The following is a 15,827-nucleotide window of genomic DNA, read 5'->3' as shown; positions in this document are numbered from 1 at the left end:
GGGCAGGGCCGGGACTGTGCATTCAGAGTCGAAGATTTTTTTTACAGGAGTCGGAAACGAAAAACTAGTTCGCAATATAGTAGTCGCAATATGGGAAATATGGTCCCAATAGCTTAGTCAAGAAAGGGTATCTTGCTATATCTCTAGGACTATTTCAGCGAATTGAAACGTTTATGCATGTAATAATAAAATTCATTTATCCAAAGATAATTCCCTGCAAAAAAAATTTTTAATTACTTATTATTTTTTATTAATTCATTTAATAATAGTCGAAAAAATTTTGAATTACAAGGTATATAAATTTTTACATCTAAGGAATGTAATTTTAAATGGCAAAATACAACATTTTAACATTTTTTGGAGTATTTTCTACAAAAGTCATTTCATAAATACGCTGATCCATTTTTGGAATGGAACTGTAACTTTATTCGATAATCGTTTTCAAAATATTAACTTATAGTTGAAAATGTAACTTTGCAAAAACTACTTTTGTTTTGTTTTGTATGCGCTCTTTATAATCTTTTCCGTACATGCGATTATCATAAATTTTATAAGCTTTAATTTCACTTAAAAGATATTAGTTAAAAGATATTGTTAAGAGATATTGTTTCCTTATATATTTTTTTAAAACATATTTTAAGTTTGGCTGAAATGTGCGGCTACCCGGAAATCGTAACTTTGGTTCTGATATAGGCAGTCGAAATATCAAGTTTTAGTTGAAAATATGTCGGAAACTTTTGTTTCAAAGATTATTCTAGAAAAAGAATAGACTTCTAGTAGAATTTAAAAAAAAAAACTTTTCCATTATTTATATTTCATGGTTTGTTCTAGATTTATCTGAACACCCTTTTTCTATACTTTAGATTTTAATTTACTTACTATGTAACTGAAAGAGAATTTGCCACGAAGGATTTCTACCGTGATATAGCTTTCCTCTAAAATCAACACTATCTCTGTTATGCATGTTAAATGTATGTTATGTATCTATGTATGTTAAGTTTGTACAAGAATGCATTATGCATAGCTACAAATATAACATATTGACGCACTATCTGGAAATCTATAGAGACCTGCTTATATTAACTGAAAACTTGTTGCGGTTGAATTCTTTGGATTCATTTGTAATGTTTTATTTTAAGAAAGTTTTCGGATAAATTTAGAGCTAAATAAACTGAAGGAGATCATTAATATACTCTGCCCACAGCTTAACCTCTTCCTTTTGACAATTCAGAAAATATCTCGAGTCTCAAAAGGATTCGTGCGCGCTTTCTAATTATATCGTAGCAACATTTATTTCGCAAAAACGAATCACGGCATTACGATCTCTGACCTACGCTTTTAGCTCCATTTTCTTGGAATATTTTCGCTTCCAACGTGGCATACGATTGACGCTGGATTCGGTGGCATCAGGCCAAAAGCCTTTATCCTCAGCGCCATCTGAAAAACACACAAAGAACCATGATTTCGAGCATCTTTGGAAACTTTAGCAATGTTAAAGAACTCTCAACCCAGACTACTCGTTTGAACTTTTTTAGGACGTTGATCCTGGCACCCAGCAGACAGCCAGGAATGTTGAATGAACATTTTTAGGAACAAGTCTATTATCAACGAAAATTATATAAAACATGTGAAATCAGAATAAAAAATCAATGGAAACGTTTTACAAATTACGAAGGATTTAGTTTATTAACTGATTTAATTAAGTATATTATGTTTACACTCGGGGCCATACTTAGGAGATAACCGCGATAAATCAATTTGTGAGTTCTTTCTACTTTAAAAATTGGTGTAATTCCTCCAATTTTTACTCTTAAGAATTTTAAAACTGCAACAATTTCAGATATTTTATACCAGAACCGCAAACATTTAGGTAAGTCGCAAAAAGTTTAAATCGATTAAAATTTTTAAATTTACTGATTAAAATTTTAAAATTCGAACAATTTCTGTTATTTCATACCAGGGTCCCAATTATTTAAGAAAGTTCTGATATGTGACTATAAAAGAAAGGAAGTTGATATAATTACACTCTATTGTTTATCTTCATAACATGTTTGATAAATTAAACTACAGTGGAGCATCATTTATACGACGATCGTTTATACGACGCTTACATACGTTTTAGTGTGGTCCCAATTCATTCCTATTCATTTTAATGTAAAAATATATCGTTTATACGACGTTTTAGTGTGGTCCCAATTCATTCCTATTCATTTTAGAGTAAAAATCTATCGTTTATACGACGTTCACATTTATACTACGTTTCAGTGTGGTCCCAATTCATTCCTATTCATTTTAATGTAAAAATATATCGTTTATACGACGTTTACATTTATACTACGTTTTAGTGTGTTCCCAATTCATTCCTATTCATTTTAATGTAAAAATATATCGTTTATACGACGTTTATACATTTATACTACGTTTTAGTGTGGTCCCAGTTCATTCCTATTCATTTTAATGTAAAAATATATCGTTTATACGACGTTTACATTTATACTACGTTTCAGTGTGGTCCCAGTTCATTCCTATTCATTTTAATGTAAAAATATATCGTTTATACGACGCACAGAATCGGTTATATGTCGGTTTTTAGATTTTGTTTACGTTCATTTCACTTTTATTCTTGACAGTAAACACGGGTCTTTTCTATCATCTAATGCCGAATCAGACATAAGCTTATAAAGGCGAAAAATGTAAAGGAGGGAAAAAAAGCAAAGATCTCCTTACTGTGCTGCTTTGTGTAAACTCTGATGGAAGTGAAAAGATCACTCCTTTAGTGGTAGGAAAATCAAAATATCCCAGATGTCTATAGAATATCAAAACGCTTCCGCTGGATTATGACGCCAATAAAAATGCGTGGCTGACGATCGAAATTTTTACTAGCTGTCTGAAAAAACTAGACAATGTTATAAGGAGGCAAAAACTAAAAATTTTGAAAATTTATCGACCAATATCCAGCTTACTCCTCGGATATTAATTTTTTGGAAAATGTGAAAGTTCACTTTTTTCCTGTAAACTGCACAAGTGTGCTTCAGCCATTAGATTTGGCCGTGATTAGAAATCTAAAATTGCAGTATGGAAAGCAGTTAGTTCAACTCACTATTTGAAGCATTGCAGAAATCCCAAGAAAATAAGTGTTCTCCAAGCAATGAACTGTTTTATAAAAGCTGGATTTACCCATCGAACATCCGATGATAATGTGGGTGATGACGTAAGCGATGATGATACAATAATTAATTATGATGATTGAAGTTTGCTCGCAACAGAGACAACTTTTGATGAATACATGGATTGCGATGAGAATGTAGTAACGGTAGCTATTTGCACTGCTTATGAGTTAATTCAGAACACACTGTCTGAGCCACATAGTGACAGCCAGAATGACGAGGAATGCCAAGAAGTTGTTCCGCCATCTTTTCAAGATGCAATGAATTCCATTGAAACACTAAGAACTTATTTTCTTTACAACAATGCTGGAGAAAAAAAATTTCAGGACCTTAATTCCTTGCACAAATCATTAAATGCAGCTCAACGTCAATCATCACATAAAACAACCTTATATAATTTTTTCTGTAAACTTAACGTGATATGATAAAGTGAAAAAAAAACAAAAAACAAATATGGAGTATCAAAAAAAAAATTATAAATAAATAAAGGTAACGTATATTCAAATTACTTACTGAAATGTTTCATTTTTTTATGGTTATTTGTTTGTTTTGCTTCGTCTAATTTAGAAATTTATGTAAATCAACACGTTAAACATTTAAATTAACTGAAAACAGAGTTAGTTTCCAGTTTTGGAAGTAAAAATCGATTTTACGACGTTATCGTTTATGCTACGTTTTCCAGTGGTCCCTTCGGCGTCGTATAAACGATGCTCTGCTTATATGAATGTTTTTAAACTCCTTCGAAGGGAATGAAATATTAAAATTTTATCTAAATATCGAATATTTATTTCTTGACAGCTTTAATTAAATAATATTCATGTATTTTAGAAAACGAATTCTCGTTGAATTCGAGGTAATAGTAACAAAAGTTTAATTGTAGATTTTTGAACATTTTGAAACAATCCATTTATCAAAAAGCTCCCCATTTATTAAACCCTTCCCCATTAATCCTCATTTATTAGAAACACCCCCTCCCCAATAATTAAATCTGATCGGATTCGTTCATTAGATGTTCTGATTTAGCGGCATTATTATTAAACTATCATTGAAATTTCGAAAGTTTAATAATAAAATTATTAAATTATAAATCTCTTTGAAGCGATTCATTCCAGCTGTAGACCGTGGCTATGTAAACAATCGTGAAGTAGTTACAACTCAACAGTTGGAAAAGTTTCTCCTGTTTATCGTTCGTGAACTGAACTTACTTGCACTATTTTCTTGCGTTAATTGGCAAGAAACTGCTTTAGTCAAAAATGATATTTTATGAAAAAAATTAATTTCTTGCTTTCTTCCATAAATTTTTAGGAGAGTTTTAATAGGTGGCAGTAAAAGTAAGGAAGTAAATATTATTTCCCTTTATTAGTTATCTGCATAACATGTTTGAAAAATTAAACTATATTAGTGTTTTTAAACTCTTACGAAGGGAATGAGATATTAAAATTTTATCTAAATATCGAATATTTATTTCTTGTCAGCTTCAATTAAATAATATTCGTGTATTTTAGAGAAAAGAATTCTCGTTAAATTTGAGGTAACAGCAACAAGAGTTTAATGTAGATTTTTGGATATTAAACCAACCATTTATTAAAAAGTTTCATGTTGATCCCCAATTATTAAAAAGTCCCCCCCCCCAATAAAGGAATCTGAACAGATTCATTGATTAGATGTCCTGATTTAGGGACATTACATATTAAACTATTATTGAAATTTAAGAAATTCAATAAAAAATTACTAAATTATAATTTCCTTTGAAGCGATTTCCAGCTGCCTATCGTGGCTATGCAAACAATCGTGAAGTAGTTACAACAATACAGTTGAAAAAGTTTTACCTGTTTATCAGTTGAAAACCGAATTTATTTGATATGTTTTTTTTTTTTTTTTTGCATTATTTGACATAAAATTGCAGTGCTCAAAAAGGATATTTTATAGAAAATATATTAATTTATTGTCCTTTGCCATAAATATTTGGGCAATGAAGGCAACGTATTTGGGAATTCGTTGCAATGAAGGCAAGGAAGTTAATATTATTTCCCTTTATTGTTTATCTACATAACATGCTTGAAAAATCAAACTATATTAGTGTTTTTAAATTCTTTCGAAGGGAATGAAGTATTAACATTTTGTCTAAATATCGAATATTTATTTCCTGATAGCATAAATTAAACAATATTCATGAAGTTTAGAGAAAAAAAATTTCGTTAAATTCGATATAACAGTAACAAGACCTTATAATGTAAATTTTTGAACATTAAAACAACCATTTACTAAAAAGTTACCTATTAAACCCTCAATGTTGCTAAATTAGGACATCTAACCAAACGAATCTAATCAGATTCATTATGCATCATCAAACTGCAACTTTTGTTTGATGCAATACCTACCATTTTGTTGACAACACATCTACCATTATATATATATGAACAACGTACCTACCCATTATTTCCCTACTTGACAATGTAAATCAGATTCCAGTTTTACTATTGAAAAATATATTCTGTTATTATCAAAGTCGTCGAAAGCTTTTGTACATCATTTTGTTTTTACATGTACTGTTGTTTTAACATTAAATCCTTTTCATTTGTTTAAAACGGAAAGCTAGCTATAGTGCCAATAGCATTTGCAATTATCAACTGTCGTTATAAGGTACTTTTACTATAATTATTTTCCTTAATTCCGATTTCTTTCTTCATTGATGCTTTTCTACCCTTTCACATGAATCGAATGACGTAAGACGAGGTATACGTTCGCGGGACTGTTTTTTATTTCTGGATTGCGGCGGTGAGTGTGTCAATGTGTGTGGGGTCTGTTGAAAAGCAAAATGTTGGATGACGAGAGAGGCGACGTGTCATGTGCCCCATCGTTGTTTGGATAATGACGCAATTCTTCTTTTTCTGAATTTAGTTGAGTAACCCACGAGGTGATGCCTTCATTAGAGAAGATACCTCAACGAAAAAGAGGATGGTTGAAAATTAGCTCTCCATCTGGATATAACACAAAAGGTGAGTCGCATGCTTTCACGCAACACTTTTCTCCTACGCAATATTTTTTAATTAAAATTTAAATGATTTCAATTTTTTAAATCATATTAAAACAATTCATGCTTTTATTTCTTCAATTTTCAAATTCTTTTTGAAAAATGTTTCAATATTTTCTTTGAGTCAAAAGAACCATGGAAAATTATCTGTTTAAAAAATTTTAATTTGCATATCATTGTTTTTCATTCATTTTTTTTTAAATTAATAAATGAATAATTATGAAATTACGCGTTCATGAACAAACAAAATACTTCTAGTTGATTTAAAGGTAGATATTTAGACCAAATCGGGTATTGATGACTATTTGAAAAATAACGAGTAAAGCAAAAAAGAAAAAAAAAGTTAACAAAGTTATTTAAACAAAATTTTGCCAAAGTAGTTTTATGTGCTCTGAGATTTTTTTTCGTTACGAACATTAATATTTTTTATTGTAATAATGTTTTGTTAAAACGGTTTGCAGGAAAGCAATATATATGTATATGAATATTAAGAAAAACTGGAATCGACACTCCTATTTATAATACACAAAGGAAATTAAAAGTAAGCATTTTTTGCTTTAAGTGGAACTACAAATTATGAAAGATGCATATTATCAATTTTATCACTTTCTTCGCTCGTGAATTTAATTCTGTTATAATAATTTAAGGCAAGGTACTTAACTTCAAAAAATTTTTAATAAATAGTAGCAAAAGCGCCAGCAAAAGAATTATCTTGTAGAATCCCTATTTTTTGTTTAAAAAAATCAAGGCCATTAAAAAGAACATTTTCAAAAAGATTAAATTTACAAATATCTATCCAATAAAATTTATCAATATTTTCATTTATTAAATATTTATCATAAATGCCACTACAAATATCAAGTATTTGAGCGTGAGGTATACTGGTATAAAGATTTTCAAAGTCAATTGTATTAATATTAAAAACCTCATTTTTTCAATAAAATTCAAAACATCAACCTTACTATTAATAACAATATTATTCTCACTTTTAATTTTAAGTAAAATAATATTAAGAATATTAAAAAACTTTTTACTAACACTAGAATTATAACAATTAGTACCTTAAGCAATAAACCTGAATGTTTTTGGATTCTTATGAAACTTTACAATTGGAAGTAAATAAGGTAATTCCATTCAATTTAAATTTCAATTTTTTACTGAAAGCAATAATCCTTTCTTCAATAGCTTTTTTGTCATAACTTAATTTAAAATAAGTATTATTAGCATTATATTCCTTAATAATTAATTTTTAAAAAAAAATTATTTACACAAAATACAAAAGTTATTAGAAACTTTATCAACAACTGTAATAATAAACTTATTCTTAAGCATTTTAATTTTCTCAAATCATTATCAATAACGGCACCACTAGGATAAAAACAAAATTTGGAATTATTTAAATAATATTTAACTTTTTTCACAATCCTTGTCTTCCATTCTGTAAAACTTTCAATAGGTCAATGATATTTTCTAGAAACTATAGCAATAAAACAATCAAGATCTCTTTTTACCGATAAAATAAAAATCATCATTTCTCATTTTGAACCTTGTTCTAAATTTAGATCCTCTACTCAAAATACTAATCAAATCTTGATCTCTACCAATCTCTAAATTCCTGGTAATAACATGACCATAATCTTTATCAATATACTGAGAAAATTCGTCTATTTTACAAAAACAGAATATAATTCAAATTCCGACTTAAAAAATTATAATTACAAACTTTTTTTCTAAGAGTAGAGGAATATTTATAAGCAACTATATCTTTAAGTTGTTTTAAAGAAAAAATATCAGAAAAACAATGAATAACCTGTGAAATCCTAGCATTCTCAAATTTTTTATCATGAAAGTTAATAATACAAAAACATTAAATGTTGAGCATTTAGATTTTAAAATTGATATTTCTAATAATCAAATTAAAATTGGTGTTTATGATAAAAGGAAAGCTTTTAAGTTTAAGGATATTTTTTTCCGTAATTTTAATACCAATTTGTAAAGTAAAATTTTCAAAAATATAGTTTTTTCTCAATTGTCTAGAATTAATAAAATTTGCAATAATGTTGAATGCTTTCAAGAGGCGACAAGTAATTTTTTTAAAAATCTGGAAAGTAATGGTTTGCCTTTTAATATTTCTGTAATATTAAATTTTAATTAAAGAAATGATTAAAAATTATTAGTTTTGTTTTCTCTTAATAGGGCATGATCGAGTCTTAGCTGAGTTGCCCCAGTTAAGCATTTCTATTATTGATGGCAAAAGCTTTCTTTTTCTTTTCTTTTTTTTTTTTCTGCTCATTAAATTAGGGGACGTTGTTTTTTCGTTAATTCCTATTTAGTTGAGGATTTGTAGTGTGTTGTGTTCTTTGGTTTTGGGATTTATAACTTTTAAGTAAGTTTTTGAACATTGTTTTCTTTTGTATTAATAGTATTATATTTCGGTTTTTGTAATTTGTATTTTATTTTTTCTCTACCTGAACTTTTGACAAAACCTTTGGGGTACAGATAGAGCAACTTAGACATTTGTCGTACTCTCTCGATAGAAAAGGTTTTGCATTTATGACATCCGGGGCTTGTGCCCCCTGACGACGTCAGCTTCGGTTGTCATATTTTCATTTTTCGTTGTTTACCTCGTTATTTGTAGTATTCTTTAAATGGTTTGAAATACATTAATGGCAAACTTTTATCAAATTCCTTAGTTATTGTCAAAAGTATCATGTTGATAACGTTGTAATTTTAATGTAAAATTGAAGTATGGAGTGATTAAAGTTCGTTGCATTTATTTTATATCATTTATTAGCAATAGTAAAAAGAGTTCAAACCTCTACATAACTTCAGTTAATATTCTGAAGTTTATCTTCATAACTTTTAAACAAAGATTAACTGTTGGTTAATACGTGAGTTAGTCAATTATTTCAAAACTAAATTCTTTGCTGTAATTTAAATTGAATCATTGCCTTAAAAATTATACCAAAATTACATAAAGTATACAGTAAAAGTTTGACATAAAGCATATGGCATGTTACAAGAAGCTTGATATTACGACAATTTTTTCAATTACTGTCAAAATAAATTAAAAATCAGAAAATAAATTTTTAAATTAAAGAACAGTACAGTTTATCGAACTTTTTTCTATTAAGGAATAAAAAAGAGTATTCAATTTTAATATTTTTACATAAGAATATCTATTATATAAATGGATTTTTTTTAATGAAATACAATGTTGTTTTATATTATTTAAAAATGTTTTAAGACTTTTCAATGCTTACTTAATAAATAATTTTCTTTATCAGTTCGGAGTTACTGAATGTTTTTTTAATATGATGTTTGTCATCTATATGTTCAGTCGTTGGGCAAAATAAGAATGCTTTGGAAAATAATTTTTAAGCACGCCCATTTTATATAAAAAAAACAGACCAACTATCATTTTTGAAATTGAATACATTTACAAGACAATAATATAAAAGTATTTCGTTCATGTCTTTGTATCTACGCAAGGAAATAAGAATGAGAAAGAGAATAATGTTTTGAGAAAACTATTTCTAATTCTCTCAAAAAATAATGTATTTTCAAAATAGTTTTATCATCAAAATATTATCTGATTTATAAATATGTTAAACGAGTGAAATATTTTCATTTACTTTAAGTACAGGCATTGATTATTAAATTTCTGACTTTTTTTTTTCCTTCTTTTCATCTTACTTTTTTTAATTGTTGTTCTTGTATTATTTTTATTGTTCAAATTCGTTGGATGGTTGTTAAATAATTAATTGAAGTTAACATGGCAATTGAGTACTTGCAACTCGGAAGAATGCTTGATTAGGTCCAACCGTGGGATTTAAATCACATGTTTGGGTCTAATCAAGTGGTTGTGCTTGGCCGGTTAACGTTACAGTACTTAGGTTTCGTTTATTGTCACGCTGAATCTATTTCGGATTAGATTTAATAGGATACCTGCTGGAGACGTCGCACGTGTCTGTCGAACTTGATTGGCTTTTGAATCGTGGCGTGAACGAATGACCCGATTCACCCACGATGACGTCGCTTGCAAGGTCGCATCGTTAGATTGAGACCGATTCTATCAAGTTAGTAGTACAAATAAAAGTAATTATCTTGAATGGTAAGGAATGTGTTCTACGTTTTTTCTTTATTTATTCCAATGATTAACAAAATACCGACTTTTGGTACTCGATAGAAAGTATCAAGTGTTCATTTAAGTATGTTAATATATCCTTTTTTTATGTATTCAAGCTCTACTCTAAAGTAGTAATTTTATGTGTTTAAAAAAAGGGTTATATTTATTGTATTTCAAGACAGTTTTATCATAAAATACCCACTTTTGAAATTCTGTAGTAAGTAGGAATAAGTAAGTCCCGAGGCATCAAATGTTCACTAAATGTTAACGTACGCTACAGCGTACGTTAACACTTAAATCTGTTTATATATATGACTTTTTTATAATTAAAAAAAAAAAGTTATACTCTAAGGCAGTTGCATTATGACAAAAAGAAAGAATTACGCTTGTTAGATTTTTAAAATTTCAAGACGGTTTATTTTGCAATGCTAATAAGAAAGTTCTAAATAAAAAGTATCAAGCGTTTACTTATTAATATAGCCTTTTTTATTTTTGTGTTCAACTCAAACGCTATTATTTATAGTATATCGAAGAAAAAAAGAAAGAAAACATGTACTGTAGCATCCAAGCCGATCTCTGAAAATTTTCTGTTGATTTCACATTTATCATTAATGTACAAAATATTACTAAAAAGCGTGACATGAAGTGATATTATATTAAATATTTTCAATACACTTGTCTCATATTTTACAATTTATTTTGAACAAAATTGTTAGTTCGAGATATAGACATAGAAATATCTACGAACTACGTTTTTACTTTCGTCGATTCTGTTTGTTGACCCTAGAAAATGCTGAAACAAGATAAACCTAGGATGTGTTAAAGTTCATTAGTCTTTGTGTTTAAAAGGAGAATCCAGCATTTTTTTTTCAATGATGCTTTACTTTTACTTTGTTTCTTCAAGATGCAAGTCCTTGCCCTTACTTTTTGGCTTCTAAACAAAGATTTCAAGGGGGGGGGGGAATTTATTATTTTTTCATAGCGAGCTAAAAACAAAAAAAGAAATAGATTTTAAAACATTTTCTATAAAAGTACTTGTTTGATATCAAGGATTATATTCATTTATTTTCTCATATTAATTTTTTTTTTAAAAATATTAATTATTCATTTATTTTCTTCCATCTAACAGGAAAAAGTCAAAACAAACATTTCTATTTACATATTACTTTAAGATTTTGATGAAACTTTTTGTGTTAGAACACAGTACGTAAAATAAAGAGTGAACAACCTGAATAACTTCTGATATAACGATCGGATTTTCACATACTACGACTCAATTTCAATAGTTTGAAGACCTAAGCTGAATTAATGAGTTCATACAATATCTTAAGTTACGAAATCGAACACAGAAATGAATTTCTTATAATATAACCACTATTTTTTCCCCGACCAATTCAGGTTTTGGCCTTGGGGAGTCTTGAAAATTAGTCCGAATAGTTTAGACAGGAGAGCCCTCGAAAGTTTGGATCCCTTAACGTTAATTTCCTGTTTTGCGTATTTCAAGAGATATTTCGATTCATATGTATGTCGAGAACTTTTTAAGCAAAATGAAACATCTTTGCGCACATTGATAAAATTCGTTTATACAAAGATGATCCAATATAAAAAATAATTTTTAATAAATATTTATTACTTTATTTAATAATTGAAAAAAAAAATATTGTTAAGTTTACAATTTTTTACATGATTTTAAATTATGCAATTTTAAACCATAGCATTTAAAATTTGGACGTAATCGGTCGAATAGTTCTCGAGAAATCAAATTTTTAAATACATGACGATTTTTAAAATTTAATAACTCAGAAACTATTCAACCGATTTCGTTCAAATTTTATAATTTAAAATAATATAAAAATTTGCATACCTTAAGTGTCAAATATTTTCTGACCCTTACTAAGTTAAATAATAAAAAAATTATTAAAAATAACGTTTTACATGAAATTATTTTCGGATAAATAAGTATGATTTTGTTTTTATAAATGTTTTTCCTAAAATTAACTTACTTTTTGGACATTCTAGGGGAATTGCGCTGTGGATGTATTTGTTTTTAATTAATATGATCTTTCAGAGATCTTGAAATCTTTGGTATGGCTTAAGTTATGCTAAGCAATAGTTTGATTACATAATGCATTAAAATATCTCCTGGTACTCAATTAAGGAGCCAATTATTAAAGCTACTTAAATATAGCAAAAAATTCAAAAAGAATTTTCAATTAAAATGCTTGAAAATACTAAATTATTTATTTTCGGTCATGGTCTTTAAAAAAAAATATTCTAAATCTCAAAAAATATGGGGTAAGGCTTTTTCCCTTAAACTACACTCCTAATTCGTAACTCGATTTAAACTAAATTCTCTATTAAAAAAACTGTCTTTTTTATTTTTTTTAAAAACTATTTGTTGTTGCAAAAAATTTAAAAAAAATATTAAGCCTCATACAATATTTTTCCATATTATTTTAATGTTTATTTGTAAATATATAAATGGATAGATAAGGATTATTCCATCAAACATATTTCCAGTCTTATAAGCCTTATTACTGGATCAAATAAGTTAAAAAGTTCCAAAAGAAATGCGTAAAAAATTAAATTAATAAGCCTTATTACTGGATAGAATCAGGAGACTATCAGAATGATGCTATGAAAGTTTGAATATGAAACATTGTTATTAATGTTTTTTTTTTTACCCCAATAGCTTTAATTTATCTTTATATAGTTCTCAAAACTTTTGCTAGCATTTTTTATTGGGGGGAGGAGGGGACAGAGGAAGAGTAAAACTAGAAATGCATAAATTTGAAAAATAATGTATTTTCATATAAAATATTTTTTATCTCTAAAATATAAATAAAATATTTTTTTACAATAAAATAAAATATTTTTTATTTTATTATTATTTTCTCAAGCTCTGAGCACTTTAAAAGATACATAATACTAAAAAAGCATCAGAACAATATTTTTTAACAACTTGATTTAGATTCATATTTATTGTGCATTGCAAGTTTAGAGAGTGGGACACTGTATTTTAAGTTTACTTATTCTAGAGGGGATGCAAACCCTAACAGCAACCCCTTTTCAAACAGATTGTTGTTTTTTTCTGTAATCTATGTGACTCAATTTCTCTACTTTTTTATGACATCCATTTTCTGAATTACATCAGGTGCAAGAATTTTAATTAAAAAATAATAATTTATTTTGTATTCAATTATGTAATTAAATGTATGGGCCTTCTTTTTCTTAAAATTTGTCTTATTTCTTAACTATTTTAATAAATATCCTTGTTTGTATTATCTGATGGAATGCAATTTAATAGTTTTCCAGCAATCAAATTACTAACTTAGTTTATTATTTAACTGTAACTGAAAACTACTGATTTAATTTACATAAAAAAATTCTAATATATTTTATCGTTAACGTATATTTTTAATTTTACTAATTACTATTTTGTCTTTTTTTAACAATGTAGGTATTCATTTGTGATGAAGTTTTTCACCCTGAACTCTATTTGATGTTTTTATAAAGTGCGTTGGTTTCAAATCTGTTACAAAGAAAAACAAAACTAAAAACATAAAATTATTAACTAAACTTTCAAAATGAATCGTGAAAGACGAAACAGAACTGAAAACTTCCATAGAACTGAAGCTATGTCCAGTCTTATCAATCAAATAATGTTCTTCATGCTCTGTGACCGGTGGTTCTGCCCACAAGAGAAACTGACTGGACTGTATGCTCTATTATTTTATAACGTGATTTGCTATCTCCTCCTATACACTCAGAGACTTGTCTACCTTCAAGACATAACACCCATCGTTTTTGTCTCAGAGCATTCCAACATCCGCCATTTGGCGATGACTGCTACAAAAGTCATGCTGGAATTCACAAGGGCAGTCACATTCGTAATAACTGGTGTCTTTATGTTGCTGGTATTTGGTCTGGAGCAAGGACTGGAACACTTCAACCCAACTTGGTACTACATCGGAATAACTGCCCTCTACTTCACTCTGACAGAAAGGACTTGCCAGGAGCAAATACCCTCTTTGCTAACTTACCTCAAGTGTGAAAAATTTGACAGCTTGGAGAGCCTGTGGACACCAGTGCTAGTCAGAGTCTTTTCCAGTGTGGCCTCTGGTTTCATGATCCTCTTGGTGTTTGTCTGCTCTCACGAAGATTGGATACTTTTAACAGCAGCCAGTTTCATCAATGTATACATGTGTGCAAAAGATCTAGATCAACATTGGCAAGTTCTAATGAAAGAGAGGTCTAGTATTGATAAATACCGATATGCAAGTAGGCAAGAGCTCACCGATAATGATGATGTCTGCGCTGTGTGTTTACAGGACATGTCGTGTGCAAGGGTTACTCCTTGTCATCACATGTTTCATGGTGATTGCCTAAGACGTTGCCTCAGGGAACGACCCTTATGCCCCATGTGCAAATATGTTCTTGAATAATACATGAGCGAATCATGCAAGAACTAAAATTTAGTTCTTTTGTTTCAAACCAAATTTAAAATTTGGTTTGATACAAATTATGTGTTTATTTTTTCATACTTTTGTACAACTTAAGCATTCTCACTGTCAGTTGAACTGTAATGATCATTGTCAGGCAATCATTTTAAATAGTTTATACAGGGTTCTCACTCGATTTCAGAAAAAAAATTCCCTTACTTTCCCAAGTAATTTTTAATCAAGCATATTTTATCTATAATATGCAATTTCCCTCCAGAAAACTTTAATTTTTTTTTATTTATGTCAAATATCAGATTTTATGAGCAAAAACATATAATAGAATTATTGTATGTTTATAGAATATTATGTTCTGTAATATATTATAGATGTGAATAGAATTATTTAAATCTAGTCTTAATAACTGATTACTGTTATTCACAATTCTGGTTATTTTCCTGGTAAGATATAGGAATTTTCCAGGTTTTTCATTAAAAAAAAAATTACCGTCCAGGTTTTTTGTAAAAAAATTACAACTTTCCTTGATTATTTCATGCTTTTTTAGAGTTAAAATAAAATTCCCTGACAATTCCAGGTTTTCCCTGTTTGCCCTGCCCCGTGGGAGCCCTATTTATATGTTAATGCAATCATTTTAATAATATAAAGTTTGGAATATATTATGAACTTTCCGCTTTTTGGAAATAAAACTTTAGAAACAAATGCATTGTTGGTTACCTTCAAAATTCTTATCAAGCAATTCTTTCAATTGCTAATTATATTCATACTATTTGAAATATATGATATCACTAATAGTTTTTTATTGTAAATTATAGAACAAAAATTCAATTTTTGCTTATAAATATCATTTATTGTTATGCTATTTGTAAAAGTTTTTTTTAATAAATTTACTATGTAAATTAACCCTGTTTCTAATTATTTTGTGACTTACAATTTACAAGCAATTTGAAATTAATATTGACATAAAGCAGAACTAACATAAATAAATTTTCTTATTGGAGTTAAAGTAGTTCCTTTTTTTAAATAATTGTTTTTTAATA

General features: G+C 28.2%; 1 protein-coding gene across 1 annotated transcript; it reads left to right on the top strand.

Annotated features, from left to right (window-relative positions):
• Window positions 1-5,953: 5,953 nt before the first annotated feature.
• Window positions 5,954-15,690, top strand: LOC107442045 (uncharacterized). Its single transcript, XM_016055499.3, has 2 exons — window positions 5,954-6,166; window positions 13,791-15,690. The coding sequence occupies exon 2, from the start codon at window positions 13,918-13,920 to the stop codon at window positions 14,773-14,775; it is 858 nt and encodes a 285-aa protein (XP_015910985.1). The 5' UTR covers window positions 5,954-6,166; window positions 13,791-13,917; the 3' UTR covers window positions 14,776-15,690.
• Window positions 15,691-15,827: the final 137 nt, after the last annotated feature.

This window comes from Parasteatoda tepidariorum, chromosome 3 (genome assembly GCF_982258835.1).
Source record: "Parasteatoda tepidariorum strain Cologne lab strain chromosome 3, Ptep-v5.0, whole genome shotgun sequence".
Taxonomy (NCBI): domain Eukaryota; kingdom Metazoa; phylum Arthropoda; class Arachnida; order Araneae; family Theridiidae; genus Parasteatoda; species Parasteatoda tepidariorum.
This window is presented reverse-complemented; position numbering and strand designations above follow the sequence as displayed.